The sequence below is a fragment of the Diabrotica virgifera genome, chromosome 4, assembly GCF_917563875.1.
Source record: "Diabrotica virgifera virgifera chromosome 4, PGI_DIABVI_V3a".
Classification (NCBI taxonomy): Eukaryota; Metazoa; Arthropoda; class Insecta; order Coleoptera; family Chrysomelidae; genus Diabrotica; species Diabrotica virgifera.
In genome coordinates this window covers 120,146,643-120,174,287 of record NC_065446.1, presented here as the reverse complement: position 1 = coordinate 120,174,287, position 27,645 = coordinate 120,146,643, and the positions used below count along the sequence as shown (strand labels likewise).

The following is a 27,645-nucleotide window of genomic DNA, read 5'->3' as shown; positions in this document are numbered from 1 at the left end:
ATGATTTCCAAATTTTATAAATTATGATTCGGGACTGCTCCTAGTAGTATTTAACGTGTCTTGGTTTGTTTATTTCTACTGCATCTTGAATGTAAATTTAGTATAGATTTATGTTTTTGAGGTCAAGAAAATTGTATATCCCTCCGTATACATACTTTTTCCAAACTTCCTGCAATAAAGGATTAGAAAAGCGCCTAAAGATTTAATTTTTGCTTCCAGTTTTTCCAAAATTCTTTTCACATAATCATAGCTATCAGTCTCAACAGAAGTTTTGAATTTGAATTTGAAAAGTTTCAAGAGAAAACCATGCTGAGAACTACTAAATATGTTGTTAGTCAAATAAATGAACATATATTATATAAATCAATTGTATAAATAGAACTAATGTAAGTCGTAATGTCAATGGTCTTCTAATAAAACATTATTAATCCCAGCTTTCCTGTCACATTCACAATATGGCAACAAGGGCAATATGGTTTGAATTGAAAATTGTTTTAATCCAAGTGTAGATACCATCTTTTGAGTCACTAATGTTACAAATTTCGTGGGTTCCATGACGTCTCGTAATGCGACAGTTCATAATCCGACAAATGGTAATGGACAATTCATAACGGCGACAGTTCATAACGGTGCAATTCGTAACGTCATCATTTAATTTTTTTTAGCAAATTTAGTATTACTGAATTTAATAAAAACTGCATGTTATGCTATGCTAAAAGTAGTGGTATTTTTTTAGACCACTTCTTTTTAGATATATTTCACACATATTTTTGCATGTATTCTTGTTAATAATATGACAATTAAAAAATTAAAAAAAAAGTTTTATCTTGAATTATCTCTTTAAAGTTGTATAACTAAGTGTGAACCAATATCGCTGCTTCGCAAGAACGTAGGTTTAAATCAAAATTTGACGAAATTGACTTATTACTTAATGCATATATACTAAAAATAAAAGTATCTATCGCGTGAATAAAGACCTATGACGTTAATAATAATATTCGCTAAGAGATGGCACCAAGTGTCTATATTTGTTTAGCGCGAAATTAGTTAAATATGTACTTAACATTTTCGTATGAATACAGACCCAAGTTAGTTACACCGCAGAATAGCGCAGAATGTGAAGCAAGCTGTGTGTTTACTTCTCGTCAAGGAAGACCGATCTTATACTTACGATTAGTTTTTGTGAAAATTGTCTCTAAAATAAGAACCCTTTCTTAGTTAGGTCAGCGTTTTAACAAAGTTGAAGTAAATGTTTCTGAGGAAAAAAGACCCAAATGTAATAGGGGCTAACAAAAACACTTTATAAATTTATCTAGTTATCACAGTTTGCATTTAGATATATTTCTAACAAAATTGTATTGGGATCGTGCAAGTTCGGCAAAGCGACACCTGGTTTCTACTACTCAGCAACATTTTTCGCACTTTTAATTATATTGGCCAATTATATTAGTCCTGGTTACTGGCCATAGTCCAAAAAAATTAAAAAGAAGAAAAAATAAGACTCAGGTTATGTTATTAAAACGTAAACAATTTTATGTAGTAAATAAAATTAGTTATTAAAATGCAGTCTATCTATCTAATTAGCCTTCTTCGGTCCATCTTTGGACATAGGCCTCCCCAATACTTTTCCATTCTTCTCTGTCTGTAGCTACAGTTATTCACCTAGAGCCCACGTGCTTCTTGACATCATCTGCCCATCTCATTTGTGGTCTTCCTCTGCTTCGTTTATATTCCCACGGTCTCCAATTTATGAGAATTTTGTTCCATCGGTCTTCCTTTTGTCTTATAGTGTGTCCGGCAAATCTCCATTTCAACTTTGCGACTTCTTGTCTAACATCCCTAACTTTGGTTTTCTCTCTTATCCACTCGTTTCTCTTTTTATCCAATAGTCTTATGTGCAGCATTTGCCTTTCCATTTCTCTTTGCGTCTTTATGATCTTGTCCATGTTTGCTTTTGTAAACGTCCACGCTTGGGAACCGTAAGTGAGAACAGGGAGTACGCATTGATTGTATACCTTGGTCTTAAGATGTTGTGGATATCTTTTGTTTTTAAGGATGTAGCTTAGTTTTCCAAATGCCGCCCATGCCAGTCTAACTCGTCTTTTGATCTCTGCTGTTTGGTTTTCCTTGTTAAGTTTTATAATTTGACCCAGATATACAGGGTGAGTCATGAGGAACTGTACATACTCCTACCTCGTATAGAGGCTCCTATGGGGAATAACAAATGACCATTAAAAAGTGTCTGCTCCCATTGTTTAATAATATACAGGGCAAGTTTCGCATTTTGACAGAAATTTGTATTCGTCATAATTTTTGAACGGTCAGATCGATGTGTCTCTTATTTTGGCCAATCGTTACACTATTACCACCTAATCAACTAATTTATTCAAACTAGAAAAAAATCAGGTCCGGCTTTAAAAAAATTAGTTCGTTTGGGTCTTAGAAAAAATTTCACCCTGTATACGCTTTTTGAAAACTCTAATATGAATTTTACAAATTAGACAAATAGGCAATTAAAATGGCATATTTATTTTTTTCCGCACACGATTACTTAATTTTTTATAAAAAAATCAAATTTCACTATGAATTAAAAGTTTGGTAAAGTGAACCATAGATTTAAAAAAAATAACTTTTATTACAAAAATTAGTTTTTTTTGCACAAATAAGTAATTTATGTTACCATCCAATCAACTGATTTCTTCAAACTAGAGAAAAATCAGGTCCGGATTTAAAAAATTAGTTCGTTTTGGTCTTAGAAAAAATTTCACCCTGTATACGCTTTTTGAAAACTCTAATATGAATTTTACAAATAAGACAAATAGGCAATTAAAATGGCATATTTATTTTTTTCCCCACACGATTACTTAATTTTTTATTAAAAAATCAAATTTGTCAAAATCGGAATTTTCTAAAAATGAAAAAAAAAATGAACTCACGGTTTAACTCGCTACAACTCTGTTCCATTTTAATATTTTTTTTCTGAAATTTTTACAGCACATACCTCTTACCATTATGAAGACTATGAAAATTGTTGTAGACTTTCAGTCTTCTTCTTGTAAAAGTTGCAAACTTGTAAATCGCAAAAATTAGGTGGAAAAATTTAAAATTTATCAATTTGATCACGTCTATGTTAAACTATAGAGTCCAAAAGAAGTGTTATGGGAAGTTTTAGATCTAGACGTGTTATAGAAAAAAAAAATGGTAAAACTTTTAATTTTAAGAAAAACGTTGTTTTTGTAAATTAATTTTTGTAAAAAAAGTTAATTTTTTTAAATCTATGCAAAAACTTTGCCAAACTTTTTATGCATAGTCAAATTTGATTTTTTAATAAAAAAATAAGTAAGCGTGTGGGGAAAAAATAAATATGCCATTTTAATTGCCTATTTGTCTTATTTGTAAAATTCATATTAGAGTTTTCAAAAAACGTATACAAGGTGAAATTTTTTCTAAGACCCAAACAAACTAATTTTTTAAATCCGGGCCTGATTTTTTCTAGTTTGAATAAATCAGTTGATTGGGTGATAACATGTTATTTTAATTGCATTCATATTTTCAAAAAGCTTATACAGGGTGAAATTTTTTCTAAGACCCAAACGAACTAATTTTTTTAAAGCCGGACCTGATTTTTTTCTAGTTTGAATAAATCAGTTGATTAGGTGGCAATAGTGTAACGATTGATCAAAATAAGAGACACATCGATCTGACCGTTCAAAAATTATGACGAATACAAATTTCTGTCAAAATGCGAAACTCGCCCTGTATATTATTAAACAATGGGAGCAGACACTTTTTAATGGTCATTTGTTATTCCCCATAGGGGACTCTATACGAGGTAGGAGTATGTACAGTTCCTTATGACTCACCCTGTATATAATCGTTAACTTGTTCTATTTCATCTTGTCCGATCCTCATTGTGATGTCCTTATCTGTATTTGTTATGATTTTGGTCTTGCTGTAATTCATATTAAGGCCTATCTTTCCGGCTTCTATGTCCAGTTCTTTCATCATTTCAAACAATTCTTCTTTTTTATCGGTTATCAATACGATATCATCGGCGTACCTTAGGTGATTCAAGCGTTGTCCATAAATTTTTATACCTTTTTCTTCCCATTCTAATCTTTTAAAGATATCTTCCAGAACCTGATTGAAAAGTTTCGGTGATATTGTGTCACCGTGTCTTACGCCTCTATTTATTTGAATTGATTGTGTTCCTTCGTATACTTTAATTGTTGTTGTGGCATCTTTATATATATTGGCTATTAGGTCTGTATATCTGTGGTCAATTCTGCTGTTAATCAAAGAACTTTTCACTGCCCAATGTTCGACACTGTCAAAAGCCTTTTCGAAATCTATGAACGCTACATATAGAGGGATGTTGTATTCATTTGCTCGTTCTATAAGGATTTTCATACTTAATAAATGATCACTTTTGCTAAATCCCTTTCTAAAACCAGCTTGTTCTTTCGATTGGTATCCGTCGAATTTTGTCGTCAATCTATTGGTTAAAATTTTTGTTAGGAGTGTATACATTACATTGAGGAGTGTTATAGGACGGTAGTTTTTTATATCTGCTTTGTCCCCTTTCTTGTGTAAGATAATGGTTACGGATTCCTTCCAGTTGTTTGGGATTCTTGTTTCTTTTAATATTTTGTTAAAAAGGGAATAGAGAGTATTAGTTACCACTTTTCCACCATATTTCAACATCTCTGTAGTTATTCCGTCTTTTCCAGGCGATTTGTTGTTTTTCATTTCTTTCAATGCCTTCTTTATTTCTGATTTGCTTATTTCTGGCTGTAATTCTGAATTGACATTTTTTATTTTCGACTTAAGTTGGGTTTTTATTTCTTCTGATGGTTCCTTTTTTGTTTTATATAACTCTGAGTAGAAATGTTGGATTATATTTATGATGTCGTCTTTAATGTTTGTTTCTACTCCGTTTACGCCTTTTATTTTGTTTATTTCAAATCTGCCGAGTTTCGGTCTTAAGCATTTCATATTCTTGTTGTTCTGTATTACTTCTTCTATTTTTATTTCTTGTTCTTTTCTCTTAGTTTCTTTTATCATTTTGCTTATTGTTTTATTGATTTTTACATATTCTATAGATTTCCTTTTGCCTTCTTCGATCAGCTTTCTTCTTTTATCCATAAGCTTCTTTGTTTCTTCTTATACATAGTTGCCCTTTTTAACATCCTTTTTTGCTATTTCTTTTCCTGATGTAACCATCGTTGCTGTAAGTATGTTGTTTATTTCGTCTATATCTTTATCATCACTGTCTAATTTTTCGGTGAGTTGTTCTTTTAACTGGTATTTGTATTTCTCTTTATATTGCCCTAGTTTGTTTCTATCTACTAGATCCCAGTTTCTTATTATTTTTCTTTTCATCTCATAGTTACTGTCGATATTAATTTTTGCTCTGACCATCCTGTGATCGCTACCTGTTGTGAATTTGTTAAGAACTGTTACATCTTTAATGATATGTCGTTCCGTGGACAGTATGTAGTCGATCTCATTTTTTGTGGACCCATTAGGGCTGATCCATGTCCATTTTCTTTGGGGCTTTTTTGTAGAAGGAGTTCATTGCGTATAGACGCTTTTCTTCTAGGTAGTTCATCAAAGTAGCAACCCTATCATTTCTCTGTCCGTATCCGAAATCTCCTATTTTAGTTTCTTCTTTGTTTAGTTTCTTACCCAGTTTAGCATTGAAATCTCCTATTACTAGTGTGAGACGATTTTTATGTTCTTCCATAGCCTTTGAAATATCTTCATAAAATAGTTTGATGTCTTCGTCATCATAAGCTGTCGTGGGGGCATATACCTGAATAATTTCCATTGAAATTAAAATTGAAATTAAAATTGAAATTAAAATGCAGTACTGCAAGCAAAATACAATTAATTAAATTTACCTTTATACAGGGTGTTTCATTAACAATTGTCCATATCGTAACTGGAGAAACTTTAGCACAAAATAAGAAGATTTAACCCAAACCACTTAAATAAAATATTCCTCCTTACCGAGATACAGTGTTTTATTACAAATATTCTAAAAATATTTTAGCTCATTGTTTAAGCAACTTTTAATATTTTTTGTTCAAACTTGACACACAGTTTACACATGCTAGGGTACTTTAACTATTCTTAAAAGATAGTTTTCCGCTGTTACCAGAGGCGTGCTGTAGGGATATATACTTCATTTTCGCTCCTTTTTTCCCATCACAATCTACGCCACTGTCGTAATAATCATTTCAGCATGTTTTTTTGATTCCTTGTTACTTTTTATATAAATATCATACTTTTGTCTCATTGCGATAAAGTAAGTAGTTTTTAAGTTATTTGCGTTTAAAGATAATGGATTCCATAAGACAAGCTTTCAGAAAAAGGGTTGAAGCAAATATTGAACTAAACGTATCATTAAAGTCACCAGAAGAACTAGAAAAAGAAATCCAAAATTACACAACAATGATTCAGGAAGCTGCATGGAAATCAACACCTCCACCAACAAAAGCAAAACAAAAAATTAATTGTCCAGTAAATGTCAGAGAAAAAATAATTGAAAAAAGGTATCTGAGTAGAACTTGGAAGCAAACTAGACATCCAAATGGCAAGTTAAGGCTCAATAGAACAGCACGATAACTGAAGGAACTACTAAAACAACTAAAAAATAACAGCGTTCAAGAATACCTAGAAAATTTAACGCCGTCAGATGCCAGCGATTATGCGCTATGGAAGGCTACAAAAAAATTAAAACAGCAACATCGTCATATCCCACCAATTAGAAAATCCAACGGAACATGGGCCAGAACAAACAATGAAAAGGCAGAAACTTTCGGCGAATACCTAGAAGAAGTTTTCAAACCTATACCAGCTGCTGCAACAAATAACGATCAAGAAATCTACAATTTCCTATAGAACCAAACCCAGACAGGAGAAATCACACTACACGTTTCACCCAAAGAAGTTCAAAACATAATCAACAATAATCTAATAAAAAAGAAAGCACCTGGCTATGACTTAATCACAGGTGAGGTAATTAAAAATCTACCTACCAAAGCAATTAAAATGCTAACTCAATTGTGTAATGCGGTACTAAGGCTAAAACACTTCCCAATCCAATGGAAAATTGCGGAAATTATCCTTATACAAAAATCAGGAAAACCTCCAAATGAGCCCACTTCATATCGACCAATTAGTTTAATGCCAGTAATGTCTAAGATCATGGAAAAATAATAGAAAAAAGACTTCTACAAATACTAACAGACAGAAATATGATACCCGACCACCAATTTGGCTTTAGGAAAGAGCATGGTACCGTCGAACAAGTTCACAGAGTGGTCAACGTTATAAATAAAACATTTGAAGAAAAAAGTTACTGTTCAGCAGCATTCCTCGATGTTAGCCAGGCTTTTGATAAAGTTTGGCATCAAGGACTGTTGTATAAACTGAAAAAGAACTTACCAGAGGAACTATATACACTCCTTAAGTCGTATTTATCAGAAATATACTTTCGAGTGAAGTTTGAGTCAGTCTATACAAAACTATATCCCATCAGATCAGGGGTACCGCAAGGAAGCGTTCTGGGACCACAACTGTATCTGATTTACACAGCCGACTTACCCACAAATCGTTATACCACGACCACCACCTTTGCAGACGATACTGCAATCCTAGCAGTACACGAAAATCCCGTCGAAGCTGCTGCAAAACTCCAGAGAGTATTAAATCAAATAAATACATGGGCACAAAATTGGAGAATTAAATTGAATGAACAAAAATCAAACCATATTGTTTTTACAAAATGTCACGGTGAATCACCTACAGCAACACTAAATAATAGGGTAATTCCCTCAGTTACCTCTGTAAAATATCTGGGCATGCACTTGGACAGGGAATTAACCTGGAGAACCCATATATGGAACAAACGGAAACAACTGGGCATAAAATTTAGTAAGCATTATTGGCTTCTAGGGCGTAAGTCTAAGCTCACGACAAGAAATAAACTGCTAGTCCACAACACAATATTCAAATCAGTCTGGGCATAATATGGTCTGCAGCTCTGGGAACAACATCCAAGTCGAATGTATCCATAATTGAGAGATTCCAGTTCAAGGTGTTACGTTCAATAATCGATGCTCCGTGGTTTGTTACTAACAGGGATATTTACAATGATCTGGAAACGAAAACCGTCAGTGAAGTGATAGTGGAGTTAAGTGCAAAATACATCGTACGTCTTGAAAGCCACGCGAATGTGCTTGCAATTAATTTGTTAGACAACAGTCAGGAAACAAAACGGTTATAGAGACAGACACCATTAGATTTACCGCACTGACATTAATATTGCTACAGTAGCTAAGTTAATATATGTAATACAGTAATTTAATATTATCTCTATAGAGATGTGTGGCGCTGGTCACAATCTCTTCATGTCATTATTTCTCAGATAAAATGTGCCTATTGTTATATATTATAACAGATTGCCTAATAAACATATAAAAAAAATAAGACTATGTACTTTAAACTACATTCAGTAAGATTAGTATTTGTTTAAAATAACATAATCTTATTGAATCCATTACATTAAAACGCAAATAACTTGAAAACTACTTACAGTATCGCATTGAGACAGGTTGATATTTACGTAAAAAGTAACGCAGAATCAAAAAAACATGCTGAAATGATTATTACGACAGTGGCGTAGATTGTAAGGGGGGAAGAGGCGAAAAGAAAGTATATGTCCCTACAGCACGCCTCTGGTAACAGCGGAAAACTATCTTTTAAGACTGGATAAAGTACCCTAGCATGTGTAAACTGTGTGTCAAGTTTAAACAAAAAATATTAAAAGGTGCTTTAACCATGGGCTAAAATCATTTTAGAACCTTTGTAATAAAACACTCTGTATCTCGGTAAGGAAGAATATTTTATTTAAGTATTTTGGGTTAAATTTTCGTGTTTTGTGCTAAGGTTTCTCCAGTTACGATATGGACACTTGTTAATGAAATACCCTGTATAATAATTGCATATCATATCAATATTGTGGAGCAATATACAGGGTGTCCCGAAAAGATTGGTCATAAATTATACCACACATTCTGGGATCAAACATAGTTCGATTGAACCTAACTTACCTTAGTACAAATGTGTTCATAAAAAAAGTTACAGCCCTTTGAAGTTACAAAATGAAAATCGATTTTTTTTTTCAATATATCGAAAACTATTAGAGATTTTTTATTGAAAATGGACATGTATCATTGTTATATCAGGAACATCTTAAAACAATATTACAGTGAAATTTGTCCACCCCATAAAAATTTTATGGGGGTTTTGTTCCCTTAAACTCCCCAAACTTTTGTGTACGTTCCAATTAATTTATTATTGGGGCACCATTAGTTAAACAAAACGTTTTTAAAACTTTTTTGCCTCTTAGTATTTTTTCGATAAGTCAGTTTTTATCGAGATGCGGCTTCGTTTTTAATATATTTACATAAAATTTTTATGGGGGTTTTGTTCCTTTAAACCCCCCTAATGTTTGTGTACTTTCCAATTAAACTATTATTGTGGTACCATTAGTTAAACACAGTGTTTTTAAAAGTTTTTTGCCTCTTAGTGTTTTTTTGATAAGTCACCTCTTATCGAGATGTGTCTTCTTTTTCAAAATATACCTAAAAATGTAAATTATAAATAAATTTTCAGATTATTAACAGGTCTCCATAATCGTACTTAACCATATACAAATATGTGGTGGATTCGACAAATATTCAAAATATCTCGATAAACACTGGCTTATCGAAAAAGTACTAAGAGGCAAAAAAGTTTTAAAAACCTCGTGTTTAACTAATGGTGCTACAATAAAAATTTAATTGGAACGTACACAAAAGTTTGGGGGGGGTTCAAGGGAAGAAAACCCCCATAAAATTTTTATTGGATGCACAAATTTCACTTTAATTTTTTTTTTTCAATGAAAAATCTCTAAGAGTTTTCGATATATGAAAAAAAAATTGAATTTTATGTTGTAACTTCAAAGGGTTGTAACTTTTTTTGTGTGTACTATTGTATATAGGTAAGCGAGGTTCAATCAACCGATTTTTGACCCCAGAATTTGTGGTATAATTTATGACCAATATTTTCGGGACACCCTGTATAATTTTTCTTCTTCAATGACAGTAGGTATGAAATATACGTCAATTTAACAATTTCAATTGACAATATGAATTATTTAAGAAAGTTGCAATATTTCTCCGCTATTCGCGCACGATCGTTTCTCGTATCCCCTCCAAGTACTTGCACACCTCGAGTAGGTAATTTCTATAAAGTAACAACTTATTCGGCGGAGTTATGCTCATAATCATATCCATCAAATTTTAAAATGTCTCCTCTAAAATCGTCTTTTTTGACTTAAGACTACGTTTTTGCGAAGCTGCGATATGAAACAAATAAAAACAGTTTATTAATAATGTATTTTTACTATAACAATTAATACAATTTACGTTACTAGAATATATTTATTTTAAGACATTTTTTTTGTTTTGATTTCTGGCCTTGGTTTAGAACATTTAGCCAAAAAAGACAATTTTAAAAATTTATTTCTCCACGAAACATGAAATGTGTAGATAAACTTAATTTCAGTTGTTAGTTTCCAGGTTAACAAAAATATACAGAATACTTCAATTTTGATGTTATGAGTAGGGTCAGTCAGGGTAATTGGAAACACTATTTGAAATATCATGACATCTAAGCATTTGAAATTTATTTAAAAATATATTGTTTTATATTATAATAAAATAAAAGCTTTTGGCTATTATACGATAAGTCTACAGTAGAATTTCTTAAAACCAGTAAGAAAAAGTTACAAAAACATAAGATATTCAAAGTTTCCATTTACCCCAGAAATTTGAAAAAAAACTAAAAATGGGGTAAAAGTAAACAACAATATCAGGCTTTTAAATACGTAACAATATGGTCTTCAATTTTGGCTAACCATGCAGTAGGTACATTAGTTCCATCTTATCAGTTGGTATGTTTCTACCCTTTATGCAGTTGTAAATAACGCAATGTGGAATACTGTAGTAAGCAGCAGCCTCCCTGTATGTTACTTTTTTTTTGTTTTAACATCTGTCACCTTATTTTTAAAATTTTCAAAGAGTATTTCATTCGTTCTCTCTTCCGTATGTACTTCCTCAACATTTTAAAAATGGCGAGACCTGTAACCTTGACGTAAATAATTGATTTCCATTTACCTCACATTGTTTCCATTTACCACTAACGGGTGTTTTCATTTACCCCATGCTCAAGATTTAAGGGGGTAATTGTGAACACTTATCTTTATAAATGACATCACTAATTTAAAAATCGATGGGAAATTTTTTCTTTTTGCTGATGATACCAGTATCACTTGGAGCAACTCAAATATTGCATCTCTTCATGAAACTATAACTTCGGATCTACTGACGATAAAGACCTGGTCTGACTCTAATTTACTCTCTTTTAATATAGATAAAACAGTAGCATTATCCTATAAAGGAGCTCTTCAACCTTTGCCTCTTAATATCAGCCAGATCAGTACCGTTGATTCTGTAAAATTTCTTGGTATTTTTTTAGACAGCAACCTCAAATGGTCCCTTCATATCGATTCGTTAAGTAAGAAACTCGCCTCAGCTTGCTATGCAATAAGATCTGTCTCAAGGGAACTCAATTTAGCATCTTATAAAATAACATATTTTCGTTGTTCGAGTCTCATCTTCGATATGGTCTTCCTTTTTGGGGTTCTAGTACAGCTGCTCAATTTGATGTTATTTTTAAATTGCAAAAAAGAGCAATACGATATCTGTTTGGCCTCAGAAGATCTACACATTGCAGAAGTTACTTCAGAAATTACGGAATTTTAACACTTCCATCTTTATATATTCTAGAAACGGTTTGTTTAATTCGTAAACACCTTCATGTCTTTCCAGCAAGGCCCAATCATATTTACTCCACCCGAAATTCAATATTTGATATTTATTTACCGATCCCATCCACTGAGTAAAGAAATCTATATTATATTCTGCAAAAAAAAATTGACAACCATCTCCCTTTACAACTTAAGTCTGCAACATCTTTCCCAAAGTTCCGTAAAATGACAAAAGCCTATCTATCTAAAAGTATTATTCAATAGAAGAATTTCTTAATGAATAACTAAGAAAATTGGGTTTCATACGCAGTGGCTTAAACTGTCAATTCCTAATGTTGTATTTTATTTGTTGTAAGTATGTTCAATTTGCAATTTATATAAATTTTGCAATTAATTGTTTTTGTCTTTGGTTTTATATCATATTTACTGTATATTGACGATTTATCTAATTTTAGTAAATTGTAGTTATTTGTTATTTGTTGTTGATATTATTTTTCTTTTGACTGTATGTAAGCTTTGTCCATAAAATTGTAAAAATTTTCAGTGACAATAAAGCATATTTCTACTCTATTCTATTCTATCCCTTTCGTGACCGGCTGACACGATCGTGAGCTCATGTTTATATGGGTATCAATATCAAAATAAACATATTTTTACTGGGAAAGATGATATCAATATGTTGTGTCTATCATGCACTATCAGCATAACTGAAATTATTTAAGGAATTCGCGTTTAGTTTGCAATAAAATACCCTAGAAGATGGCTGTGTATTTTGTTGACAAAACCGGCAAACGTAAGTAAAATATATTTTGTTTTTTATAAGTATTTATTTTATGGTAATGGGTTTGTAGTATAGATAAAGTTTCAACTTCGAGAGAGATTTTGCACCTCTTAAAATAACCGCTGATTTTGGCTCCGCTATGGTTAACTTTATTAAGCATAACGATTACGGCAACGTTAAAAAGCAGAGTTTTTGCAGCCTGTCAAGTAGGTTTTTCGTGTCATCGTTATCGTTATTTAAACATAACCTCACTTCACAACGTTATTGTAATTTTAAGCATATAAATGTACTTGAACAGTTTTTGATATTTTAATTTATAGGTCATCAAAATTAGAATCTATGTAAATGTAATTTTACTGATTTTTTTACATTCTGGCAACAAAGCAATTTAACCATTACTATAACGATAACGATAAGCACTACTTTAAACCTCCGTAAATTACGGAATCCCTTATGTTTAATAACGATAACGGATCATATATTCGCTACTGCGCAGACGTAGTATAACGATAACCATAACTGAATTGCAAAATAAGAGGTGCAAAATCTCTCTATTAAACAAGATTTAAGAAATTATTGGTTTGTTTGTAGAGATCTTGTCCCGTAATATTTGAATATCATGATAGTGAGTTGTCGTCACAAATTCAATTTTCAATAGCAGGAAATTAAAAATACTAAATATTTACTGGTTTGACTTTTTATTAATTTTTCTCTGTTGAAATGATCCAAATATTTTTTTTTCTAATTACAGGTGTGCCTCTTTCCCACGATTTGGCTCTAGAGTTATTAAATGATGGCAACGAGTCTGAAATAGAGGATTTACATGACGAAAATGATGATGTTTTTGAGATTCAAACATTTGAAAATGACAGCGATGACCAGGAGATTAAAGAAACGGTATTAGATGAAAAACCTGTTCCTTCAACGAGCTCTTCTAAAGCAAGGAGGCACTGGAAAGACACGACGTTCCAGCAAAAAAATCATGATTATCCAAAAAGTACACCTAAACCAATCAGAAATGCTATGGAGTACTTTTCCGATTATTTAAATGATGGTTTCTTTGATTTAGCTGCAAATTGTACAAATAATTATTTTATGCGCAAGACAGGTCGCATGCTGAACACAAACAGTGAAGAAATAAAGAAGTTAATAGGTATACACTTGATTATGGGATGCATCCCTTATCCTAGACTTCACATGTATTGGCGTCAAGGGATGCAACTTCACATGGTATCAAGCCAAATGCCACGAGACCGCTTCAAGGCATTGCGTACAGCCTTGCATGTAGTTGATGAGGACATAGCACCTGAAGGTAATACGAATGTACTTTGGAAGGTACAGCCCATCATAACTGCAGTTAAACGAGCATGTGATAGATTAGAAAGACGTCCAGGTAATTATTCCATTGACGAACAGATTATTCCTTTCTGTGGAAGATGTGCAAATGGTTTAAGACAAGTAGTTAAAAACAAACCGCGACCTCAAGGCCTAAAAGTGTTTGTGGCTACAACAAGCGACGGTCTAATGATAGACTTTGAGGTATATCAAGGTGCAAGAACTCCCTTCCCTGACAGATCACTTGGAGTTTCCGCAGCTGTGATTCTACACCTATCAAAGTCAATTCCTCCAGGAAGCTGTGTCTTTTTTGATAGATATTTTTCATCGATACTCCTCATTGAACCTCAAATGAAACTTCATGGAACAGCTACTTTGATGATGAACAGACTTCCAGAACGGAGAAAGATACCTTTTAAAGAAGATCGTTGTATGAAACGAGGCGAATCACAGCAATTTGTGTATGGAGACTTAGTTGTTGTTAAATGGAAAGACAATAAATCTGTGCTAATGGTATCGAATTGTACATCAGCTGACAATAAAGTGAATATGAATCGCTGGGATAAAACTTAGCTTATATTCAAGTTTCCATGCCAAAGCTTATTCACAACTACAATACCAACATGGGAGGTGTGGACGTTCTAGACCAAGGTATGGAATATTATCGCACATTCATGAAAACAAAAAAATGGACCCTCAAAGTAATACTGCACTTTATAGACCTTTGTGTAGTCAATGCTTGGCGCCTTTATATAACTGAAGCCATCAATGCAAATATTCCAAAAAAGAAAATACAAGATTTGCTTGAGTTCAGATTTGAAGTAGCCGATGGTCTCATTGGAACCAAAACCAAAAATCCTTCATCAACAAGTGAAGATACTGAATCTATGGATATTGATCCAGTTGTAAACCAAAAAAGGTATCGACCAGCCAGTAATCCAAGTGACTCAATGAGGTATGATTGTTATGAACATTTTCCTATTTTTGATGAAATTCCAGCTCCTAGAACATGCAGATTTGAAAATTGCTCTAGTAGGTCTAAAATTAGATGTGAAAAGTGCAACGTTTATTTGTGTTTGTCACGCAACAAGTCCTGTTTTAGAGATTACCATAAAAAATAATTCTTTTTTTGAAATTTCTGTACCTGACAATATGTTCAGGTATAATTGCTTGAAATTTACTCCTAGTTTTTGTTTTATTTAAGGTTGTATGTAATAAATGTTAAAAAATTATAAAATAATTTTTATTTGATCCTAATAGTGTTTTACGTTTAATAAAAGTGAATTTTTTCATACACTCGCGATCGTGCGTTGATAGAACGTAAGCCGAGAGCGCACGAACGTGATATGTCATTTGTGACAGATTCAAACAATGAATTTTTTTTCATCATTTTTTACACCTTTTTTAGATACTGTATATCGTATTTATTCAAAGGGAAACTTAATTTTCACTCAAAAAAAGTTCAGGCCTGAAAGGGCTATACTTACTGTACTGACTTCTTGTAGTAAATAACATTCAAATTAACATTGTATGCAATATAAATATTCTTGTATAGGGTGGCCGGAAAGTCCCTTTACACTAATATTAATAATGTTTCAACACCTGGCCAATGTTTATTTGCGTTTCGGCTCATTCTCATCGTCAAGGGCACCTGTCTGGTCATGCAGACAGACAACAATAGTTGCGATTGAAACATGATGGCGGCCACAAGTGAGTATACAATTGAGTCGTGTCAATTACTGCTTCAACGCTTTCCGTGAGCATGCGACAAACAAAATGTTGTGTTCACCGATGAGTATGCAATTTCTTGAAATTGAAGTGTTTATTTCTGGGCAAAGGACAACCCTCATTTCCGTGATGAAGTGAAAAAAACCCGCCTTATGTTATGATATGGGCTGGAATTACTTCAACTTATCTGATTGAGCCATATTTTTTTTGTAGGCTCCATAACTTAACTTTCTTATCTCCAGATAGTGAACTATAGTGGTTACTACCGCAATTGACAGGTCAAGGCACTGATAATACTGTTTATTTTCAACAAGATGGCGCCTCATCCCATTTTGCTCTCGTTGTTCACAAACGCCTGAATGAAATCTTCCCGAACCGATGGATTGGGCGAGGTTCTCCAATTCCTTGGCCTCCAAGAAGTCCAGATTTGACAACGCCGGATGCGCTGTGAGATTTCATTAAAGAGGAGGTTATACAACGCAAATATGTGTCGAATGACGAATTGTCAAACGGAGTTCGCAAAGCTTTTACGTCAGTAACTCCGGACATGCTGAGACGGATGAGCATACGAACATGGCGTCGTACCAAGTTGTGTTGCGACAATGGAAGTATGTACACCGGTGTTTTAGATAAACAAATAATTGATAAATAATTTACAAACAAAGTTATGTTATTATTTTTTCATTCTGTAGTATAACAAAAGCAAATCATTAGTGTAAAGGGACTTTCCGGCCACCCTATAGTAGCTATAAATCATATAATCAGTATACCTACTTAATACAGAGAAATAAAATTTTGTAAAATATTGGCACTGTTCTAAATCGATTTATGTGTTTAAAAACAATCAAATTTAAACTAAAAGGGGTAGTTCCCTGGGTTGGCTGTATACCATATAGTTAAAAAACTCGTGACATGAAGTAAAACCACTTCTATGTAAAAGGTATATTTAATAAAATTTTAAAAATACCAATGGATTAAATAAAATAGGTTCATTCAGAACGTTTTCGGATCTATCAGTCCATTATCAGTGAATTCGTGAATACTTGCTAACTAGCTCCAGAACCAAACAATGGTTGTACTTAAAATGCGATCTACATTACAGTATTGTAGAATTGGATAGGCTAAACGCCGATGTTACAAGAATACTTCCGGGAACATGGTGAGAGTCTAAACGAGAACCCTGACAACCATCTTGGACCAACGAGGTCTGCTCAGTAAGTGCAACCATTGTTTGGTTCTGGGGCTAGTTAGCAAGTATTCACGAATTCACTGATAATGGACTGATAGATCCGAAAACGTTCTGAATGAACCTGTTTTATTTAATCCTTTGGGATTTTTAAAATTTTATTAAATATACCTTTTACATAGAAGTGGTTTTACTTCATGTTACGAGTTTTTTAATCAAATTTAAATTGCACAGAATGGACATTAATGAATAACATACCACACAATAAGCAAATATGGAATTGTAATTCTGTGTATGTGATATTGTTATAATATTTCATTTCTAGCCGTAGGGAGTACTGTTTCCAATCACCCCAGTTTCCAATTACCCTGACTGACCCTATGTATAGTTACAAACTGTCGCATTACGAGATGTCTGGTTACGGAATTTTGTATAGTCCCAACAATAGGGAACTTGCATAAAATTTTAAATTCGAAAAAAATGTTATAAATCACAACAGAACATAATTTAAAACATGTATCAAAGATTAAAAAGTTTTGTTTGGCTTTCGTTTGGCCCCTAAAGATGATTAAAAATTCAAATTAAAACAGGTGGCCCAAAACGTGTCGTGACGTCATTCTTTAAATTATGTTTACATTCTTCCAAAAAAGTAAACAGAATTTAAAATTAGACATTATAAACGTCAGTAGAAAATACAGTTATGTAACCTCACAAGTGTTTTTGATCGTTTGAACTATTTTAAATTGACTAAAGGTTCTCTAAACAAAGGCCAGAAAACAAAATATATATATATATATATATATATATATATATATATATATATATATATATATATATAGATTTTAAATTTGTACTTGTTATTATGAGGTTTTAAGGCGTGAAATTTTGGAAATCTTATTTTTAAAGGAAACTGAATATTATTATGCAATAAAAAAATGTGCAAGTTCCCTATTAGGTTTGGCATTCGTTTTGACACTGACACTATTAAATGACATTTAAAATAGTTCAAACGATCAAAAACACTTGTGAGGTTACATAACTGTATTTTCTAGTGACGTTTATAATGTCTAATTTTAAATTCTGTTTACTTTTTTGGAAGAATGTAAACATAATTTAAACGAATGACGTCACGACGCGTTTTGGGCCACCTGTTTTAATTTGAATCTTTAATCATCTTTAGGGGCCAAACGAAAGCCAAACAAAACTTTTTAATATTTGATACATGTTTTAAATTATGTTCTGTTGTGATTTATAACATTTTTTTCGAATTTAAAATTTTATGCAAGTTCCCTATTACTGAAATAATTCAAGATGATATTACATACTTTAATTAAATACTCTGATTTCTTATCACAAAATTTTGTTTTAGGCTGCCGGCATAGTAGTGGACATGATAAAAAGTAAAAAAATGGCTGGAAGGGCTGTGCTTCTAGCTGGTCCACCAGGTACTGGTAAAACAGCAATTGCACTTGCAATAGCCCAAGAGTTGGGAAATAAAGTACCTTTTTGCCCGATGGTAGGATCTGAAGTCTACAGTTCTGAAATAAAAAAGACTGAAGTTCTTATGGAGAACTTTCGAAGAGCAATTGGTTTGAGGATTAGGGAAACCAAAGAAGTTTATGAGGGGGAAGTCAGTGAATTGACACCAGTAGAAACGGAAAACCCTGCTGGAGGTATAGTATTTATATAGGCTAGGGCAGATAAATGGCCTATTAGAAATATCTCGAGAACTAAAGGTAACTGAATCATGAAAATTGAATGAATGAATGAATTTATTTGACTACATTACACAATTACAAGGTTTGTAGCAAGTCAGACTTCAAAGATTTAAAATAAACAAGTAAAAACCTATCTATACACAAAATTAGAATATACCTAAAATACACAAAAAATACCTAAAATATACAAATAATAATTTCACACATAAGTATATCACAAAAATTTCACTTTTAAATAGTATAAAAATTATGTAAGTACCATATCACAGATCAGTAATAAAAGATATTAGATGAGTACTTTCCATGAACTTCAATGAAACTTAAAATATTCAAGGTATTCCTCCACTGAATAAAAACAGTTCTTATTCAGTATTCTTTTCACGTTTTTTTTTTAAAGCATTTAGACTTAAATTTTTTATATAACCTGGCAACACGTTGTAAAGCTTGTAATCTAAAGAATTTCTTTTGGACTTAATTAGACGGTAACGATTAATTCTGATATTATCTGCCTGTCTGGTGTTGTAATTATGAATATCATGTTGTTTCACAAGAGATATAGATCTCCTGTGTATTTCAACAACAACACTAAAAATATATAGGCACGGTAAAGGTAATATACTAAGTTTAAAAAACAAGGGGCGACAATGCTCCAAATAGCTCACGCCAGATATAATTCGTATTGCTCTTTTTTGCAGACGGAAAATCACCAAGGAGTCAGATGAATCACCCCAAAGAACAGTTGCATAGCTAATGTGCGGATGAAATAGTGCATAATAATTGGAATGAAGGGATTTTGAAAAGTGAACTATTTAATGAAAATATTTTAATCTATTTGCTACTTCCGGTTACATCGGAAGTTGCTTATAACTTCGTTTTTTTAATGGGACACGTATATTTTTACATTTTTGGATTCTCCTCGATGTCTTCTTTTTGAAAATATGAGGTTTTGTAATGTTATATAGGGCAGTTTAAAAGATAATTGCGTTTTTGAAGTTATACTTCTTTAGGCGCGATTGAGAGTAAAATTTCATATCACTGCGCGCATGCGCACACAGACAGTATGGCGTTTAGTTGCCATCTTTCAAGTTATGTATAATTATATCAGTGCAAGAAAAGGTGTGAAAAGAACATATTATTAGTGTTTTAAGTAAATATATTTATTATAATTTTTGTGTCTTTGGATTTTTCTTCCTCAGGAGTAAGATGAGTATTATTAAAACATTTTATTGTATATTTATTATACTTCACCTTGCCTGTTTGTTACCGTGAATTGTCATTAGGTACGTCCGAACCGATATAGACACAGTCCTCGTAGCGCATTTGGTATAGCATTCGGCCAGAGATCGAGAGGTCTTGAGTTCAAATCCGGAGCAATCCTATACTTTTTTTTTATTTTTTTGAAAGCGGTAAGCACAAAACTAGTTTGGTGTTTAAAAAAATTAAAACAAACTGTTTAAAGTATATTTATTTTTAAGAAATCATATAATACACTAAGCATCAAAATTAACGCACCACCTTAAAAATGGGACATTTTTGATGTCTCGTATTTCCTAAACCTGTTGTCCGATTTGAGTGACTTTTTTAATATCTTATAGCCTTATTATTCAAGAATATCGATTTAATAATATTGTTGCTAGACAGGTAAGTGTCAATGTATACCGAGTGTAACAATGATAATGTGTTCTTTCCTCAAAGTTCGGAACACCCTGTGGAATATTCCAGCGTATATAAAATATTGAAATTAAAACTCCACTGTAGCCTTAGGTTTTATTAACATTTTCCTTTTTGATTCATTCGCTTATGTTGGATAATAAAAAAGTTAGGTACATCAACAACTAGGAACGTTCCTCATCAATACAGGGTGTTTCTAAATCAGTGCGACAAACTTTAAGGGGTAATTCTGCATGAAAAAATATTGACCGTTTGCTTTATAAACATATTGTCGCAAATTCTTCATTTCCGAGGTACGGGATGTTGAATTTTTTCTTTCAAACTAATTATTTATTTATTGCTCTAAAACCGGTTGAGATATGCACATGACATTTAGTAGGTTTTAAGAGGTAGCTATTGCGTATTTTTTGGCATACAATTAAGAATTTTATATTCACCATTGGCGTGTTTACGGGTCATATTACCCGTCTGCACGCCAATCTTCTTCAGCCTTCAGTAATCCAACTTTGGACATAGGCCTCCCCCAATTCAATCCAGTGTTATCTATTTTGCGCCACCTGTTTCCAGTTGTGTCCTCCAAACTTCTTTATGTCATCGGCCCATCTCATTTGTGGCCTTCCTCTACTTCTTCCTAACCACGGTCTCCATTGTTGTATTTCGTGATTCCATCTTTTATCCTTCAGTCGGGCATTGTGTCCTGCGAAGTTCCATTTTAATTTGGCAGCATGTTCTCCTGCGTCTTTTACTTTGGTTTTGCTTCTAATCCATGTATTTGTTTTTTTGTCTATGAGCCTCACCCCGAGCATTGATCTTTCCATCGCTCTCTGTGCCTTTAATATTTTATCCATATTGGCCTTTCTTGAGTGTCCACGTCTGTGAACGTAAGTATAGGGAGGATACACTGATCGTAAACTCTGGTTCTCAAATATTGTTCTATTTTAGTGTGAATAGACTGCACGCCAATGGCGAATATAAAATTCTGAGTTGTATGTCAAAAATGCGCAACAACTACCTCTTAAAACCTACCAAATTTCATTTGCATATCTCAACCGGTTTTAGAGCAATAAATAAATCGTCAGTTTGTAAGAAAAAATTTAACATCCCGTATCTCAGAAACGAAGCATTTGCGGACGTATGTTTATAAAGCAAACGGTCATTTTTTTTTTCATGCAGAATTACCCCTTAAAGTCTGTCGCACTTATTTAGAAACACCCTGTATTGTTGAAGAACTTTGCTAGTTGTTAAAGTACCTAACTTTTTTATTATCCAACATAAACGAATGAATCAAAAAGCAAAGTGTTAACAAATCCTAAGGCTACAGTCGAGTTTTAATTTCAATATTTTATATACGCTGGAATATTCCACAGGGTGTTCCGAACTGTGAGCAAAAAACACACTATCATTGTTACGCCCGGTATACAATGACACTTACCCAACATATTACATCGATATTCTTGAATAATAAAGCTATAACATATTAAAAAATCACTCAAATCGAACAAAAGGTTTAGGAAATACGAGACATAAAAATGTCCCATTTTTAAGGTGGTGCGTTAATTTTGATGCTTAGTGTAGAAGTATAACTTCTTACATGCGTACAAAGTACACACACATTCTTTTTTATTAATTTCGTAGCAATTTTCACACCCTGTAGAATTGTAGTAATTTGACATCAAAAACTCTATTTATGTTCAAATGATTTTTAATTTAGTCTACTATTGTTAAAAATTATTACTATAGCTAAATGTTAGTATACAGGGATGGTCGAAACTCGGAATGAGTATTTTTTGAGTTTTCTTAAATGGAACACCCTGTATTTTAGTATTGTAATGAAATGATATTTTATGGTTCTTTTTTATTTTCTTAGCATTCCCTATACCTAACTGCTTTAATTTGTGCTTAATTGTTAATTGCACCAACAATCGTAACTACCTAAGCAGATATTTTGATACTTCAACCATTATTGGTAATTTTAAGGATCAGTCTAGATTAATATGTATTTTACTTTACCTTTTTAATTGCCAGATGACGCTAGTCACCTAATCCATACACGTCACTTACAATGTGGGGATAAGCTTTCATGGTTGGTCACTTCGAGTATGGAGCTGCAGGCCTACGCCTTTCCGAAGATGACTCCAATAAGAGTCGAAAATTGTTCAGAGTGCTGGATTGGGCTCCGTATTCTAAGTGAAAAATAAGATTGTTTTGCCTTCATATTGCAACTGAATAAAAATGGTATACATTTTTATTTTTATTTTTATTAGTATTACTCCTATAGAGTAACTAGGTCCATTTCCGTTGAAACTTTACCAAGCTGCAGACGGGGGGTTGTGAATTGCATAGTGTAGAATTCCTTCCCTTTTGTCTTCACTGCAGCATCCATCTGGCTTGCATATTGTAGAAGCCTTGGAGGTGTCACCAGGGAAATGGACCAATACGTTTTCACTTTAAAAATTTTTTAGTAATTTTTAATATTTTTCAATATTATTGATGTTGCTATTAGGATTGAAAACTTTACCTTTCTAATATGTATTTATTTGCAAAAAATTATTTGTGATTGAATATTTTCATGGCAAGCCTAATAAAAATTCTCGTATTTTTTGTTGCAATTAATGTTTGGCTTGAACCACCAATAATTCACAAATTAAAGCAGTTAGGTATAGGGAATGCTTAAGAAATAAAAAAGTACCATAAAATATTATTTCATTACAATACTAAAACACAGGGTGTTCTATTTAAGAAAACTCAGAAAATAGTTATTCCGAGTTTCGACCAACCCTGTATACTAAAATTCAACATTTAGCTATAGTAATAATTTTTAATAATAGTAGACTACTAAAAATCATTTGAACATAAACATACGAGTTTTTGATGTCAAAATACTACAATTCTACAGGGTGTAAAACTTTCTACGAAATTAATAAAAAACGTAATTATCTATTAAATTACCCTATATAACATTACAAAACCTCATATTTTAAGAATGAAGACATCGAGGAGAATCCAAAAATGTAAAAATGTACAGGGTGCCTCATTTAAAAAAACGAAGTTATAAGCAACTTCCGGTATAACCGGAAGTAGCAAACAAAGTAAAGTATTTTTATTAAATAGATCACTCTTCAAAACCCCTCCACTCTAATTTTCATGATTCTGTTGCCTTTAGTTCTCGAGATATTTCTAATAGGCCGTTTATCTGCCTCTCTCTGTATACTTTTTATTTGCTTCGTCTATTAATATATTCCATTTTAAATGTTACTTGATTTTTTCATGTGCATTTCTAATAAATGTACCTAGTCAAAAAACTCTATTGGGACCGTGCAAGTTCAGAAAAGCGACACCTGATTTCTACGCTCTGCACTTTTATTGGCACTTTTAATTATATTGGCCAATCATATGGTCCTGGTTACTGGATAATTGTCAAGGCCATAGTCCAAAAAAAATAATAAGAAAAAATAATGTTGTTCTGAAGCTATTTTCTTGTGGCATTTTTACAATTTTAACTATTTAGAATGGGAAATAAGCCACAATATTATTAAAAAATGATTTTTATTAACGTTTCGACGCCCAAATCGGGTGCCGTCGTCAAAATACAAAATACTATTGTAAAAATAAGATTTAGGTTATGTTATTAAAACGTAAATAATTGTATGTAGTAAATAAAATTAGTTATTAAAATGCAGTACTGCAAGCAAAATACAATTAATTAAATTTACCTTTGATTAAATAATATAATAATTGCATATCATATCAATATTGTGGAGCAATATATAATTTTTCTTCTTAAATGACAATAGGTATGAAATGTACGTCAATTTGACAATTTCAATTGACAATATGAATTATTTAAGAAAGTTGCAATTTTTCTCCGCTATTCGCGCACGATCGTTTCGCGTATCCCTTCCAAGTATTTGCACACCGCGAATACATACAGGATGTAATAAAAAGGTAGGTCATAAATTAAATCACATATTCTTGGACCAAAAATAGTTCTATTGAACCTAACTTACCTTAGTATAAATGTGCACATAAATACAGCCCTTTTTAGTTAAAAAATTAAAATCGATATTTCCAATATATCAACAACTATTAGATTTTTTATTTTTTATGTGGCATTCTCATGGCAGGAACATCTTTAAAAAGAATAACACTGAAATTTGTACATCCCATCAATTTTTATGGGGGGGTTTTGTTCCCTTAAACCCCCCACCCCTCAAATATTTGTGCATGTTCCAGTTAAATTATTATTGTGATACCTTTAGTTAAACACAATGTTTTTAAAACTTTTTCCCTCTTAGTACTACACTTGAGAGCAAAAACATTGACTCACTCGCTGAATTGTACATACACGTTAGATGCCTCGAATTTCCTAAACCTGCTGTCCGATTTGAGTGATTTTTTTAGTAAGTTATAGCCTTATTATTTGAGGCCATCGGTACATAATTCGCAAATATTTTACGGCTATCTCTACTTTTTCTGTCTTACACGGCAAATCACGTGTAGTAAAATTCACACTGGTGTGGAAATGTAAACATTACTAGAATGTCATTATACTTGACAATGTCATCATTAACTTTAAAGAGATGGCTTTTGAATGTTCTAGGATAACTGTTATTTGTATAACTGCAAGTTATTAATTCAGTTATTAAATGTGATAATTTTTTCACTAACTATGTATTCAGTAATTGTAATAATTTATATGTACAACAAAAACTAATACTCAATCGAGAAAAGAAGAAAAGTGTTAAAGTGATTTTTTAATAATATATTGTTACTATGGAACGCTTACAATTTTGAACATCTTTAACAACAAAATACTTGGATCACAGAATATAATCCTGATGTATTCTCTGCTTGGATCTTCCATAAATAATACACAATAAATAACTTTTTATTAAGTTCACGTCTTAAATCAATTATTTATCAAATACGTTATCAATATTATTTAATCAACAACTCAAAATATTCCCGATGCCATGTCAAATATTTAAAATATTTAAAATTGTCACTGTCTTGTCATCATATTCTATTTGACTCAGTGCGTTGTATGACAAAGATAGCGAATGTTCGATTTGGAAAATATCACCACGGACATGGTATCCATTTTTTTCGAATCCTGAAAAAACTAATAAATGTTTTTAAAAAATTTAACCGCAGAATGAAAAACTAAATTATTATCGAGGGCCGAAAGTCCCTTAGAATAAATAAAAAGTTTCTTTTGAATGAGGTATATGACATTAAATAAATCACACTACATTTTCTCTTAGTTTTTCAACCCTGTAACTTATTAAAATAAACATTATAGAAGTTTTCAGGGACTTTCGGCCCTCGGCAATAGCGTAATCTTTCATTCTGCGTTTAAATTTTTCAAAAATACTTATTAGTTTTCTCAGGATTCGAAAAAATGAATCTCCATTTGAATAGCATTGCAGCCGAAAATACGTACCCATCCCCTTAAGAAAATCGCTGTAATAATAATGTTGCTAGGCAGGTAACTGTCATTTTATACCGGGTGTAACAATCATACTGTGTTTTTTCCTTAAAGTTCGCGATACCCTGTGGAATATTCTAGCACATATAGAATATTGAAATTAAAACTCAATTGTTGCATTAAACTTTATTAACATTTTCTTTTTTGATTCATTTGCTTATGTTGGATAATCAAAAAGTTAGGTATGTTAAGAACTAGCGATGTTTTTAATCAATTAAGCTTCATTTTCTGCTTAGTTTAATAGACAAGCCTAAAGTAGGCCTTGAGAAATTAACAATTTAATGGATATCAAATTGTTAACAGTCAAAAAGTGTCGGGTCTGTTGTGAAAATTAGTAGATTTATTATTTAAAGTTTCAATTAAGTCCGTATTTTTTGTTGTTGTGTGGTGGAAATGGAACGCGCCACAATGAATTTGACCCGCGATGAGTGTGTTCAAGCAGTAATCTTACATAGCGAAGGGCTTAACTATCATGCTATCGGCTCCTTATATTGGTAACAATGTTTTGCTAATCCACGATAATGCAAGACCTCACGTTCATGAACTGTAACCGAATATTTACCACAGGTAAATCTTCGAACTTTGAATTGGCCATCGCATAGTCCAGATCTTAATCGGATCGAACATTTGTGGGACATAATTGGCAGAAGACTACGACAGCGTTTGCCTCCTCCTAAAACCTCACACGAGGTAGAAACAGTAGCTCTCAAGACTTGGAATGATATTGATCAAGACCAAATAGCATACCTGATTTGTAATATAAAAGTACATATCTCTTTTATTATCGAACATAAACGAATGAATCAAAAAACAAAATGTTAACAAAGCCTAAGGCTACAATTGAGTTTTAATTTAAATATTTTATATATGTTAGAATATTCCACAGGGTGTTCCGAACTTTAAGGAAAAAACACATTATGATTGTTACACCCGGTATAAAATGTCATTTACCTGTCTAACGTGAAATTCACACTGGGATTGCAGTACGGTTACGGAACAATCAACAACTGGTGAAGACCGGCAACCCTGTGCGTTTTTTCCCCATTAGAAATGTATTGCCCTATCTTGCCGTACTGCATTCTCGGTGTGAATTTCTCAATAGGAATTACTATCGATTTTCTTAAACTATAAGGCTATAACATACTAAAAATCACTCAAATCGGACAAAAGGTTTAGGAAATTCGAGACATTTAACATGTACAATTCAGCGAGTGAGTCGATTTTTTTGCTCTCAAGTGTATTTAGATAAGCCAGTTTTTATTGAGATATTTTGAACATTTGTAAAATCCACCACATATTTGAGGCGCTCAGAGCAACAGTGGCCTAACCCCAAAAACTAAGTTTTGAGATAAATGCAATCTTTGCATTCGTATCTATATTATGCTTATGGGATTTACACCCAAATATAGAGATAGGTTGTGTACACTCTTGTTAATCCGAAGATTTAATGTTGCTGCTTTTATTGATATATTAATCTAAAAATGCTTAATTTGTGGCTTAGGCCACTGTTGCTCTGAGCGCCTCATTTGTAAATTACGTTATATAGACTGGATTATTTTTAGGTTATGGAAAAACTGTAAGTCATGTTATCATTGGTCTAAGAACTGCAAAGGGAAGTAAACAACTCAAACTGGATCCCGGTATATATGAAGCACTCCAGAAAGAGAAAGTTGAAGTAGGAGACGTCATTTATATTGAAGCCACAAGTGGTGCAGTTAAAAGACAAGGAAGATCTGATGCTTATGCCACCGAATTTGACTTAGAAGCTGAAGAATATGTGCCATTACCAAAAGGAGATGTGCATAAAAAGAAAGAAGTTATTCAGGTATGTCGGAAATCTAGATGCATAACAACTTG

At 32.5% G+C, this 27,645-nt stretch overlaps 2 protein-coding genes across 2 annotated transcripts in view; both read left to right on the top strand.

Moving 5' to 3' along the window:
• LOC114331368 (ruvB-like helicase 1) overlaps window positions 1–27,645 on the top strand; it is an 80,811-nt gene that overhangs the window by 13,587 nt on the left and 39,579 nt on the right. Inside the window, exons 2-3 of the mRNA XM_028280919.2 lie at window positions 18,281–18,584; window positions 27,351–27,613. Coding sequence (XP_028136720.1) covers window positions 18,281–18,584; window positions 27,351–27,613 — 567 coding nt within the window. The remainder of the gene's footprint in view (window positions 1–18,280; window positions 18,585–27,350; window positions 27,614–27,645) is intronic.
• Window positions 12,525–14,581, top strand: LOC126883893 (piggyBac transposable element-derived protein 3-like). The gene is made up of 2 exons (XM_050649597.1): window positions 12,525–12,674; window positions 13,414–14,581. The coding sequence occupies exons 1-2, from the start codon at window positions 12,641–12,643 to the stop codon at window positions 14,568–14,570; spliced, it is 1,191 nt and encodes a 396-aa protein (XP_050505554.1). The 5' UTR covers window positions 12,525–12,640; the 3' UTR covers window positions 14,571–14,581.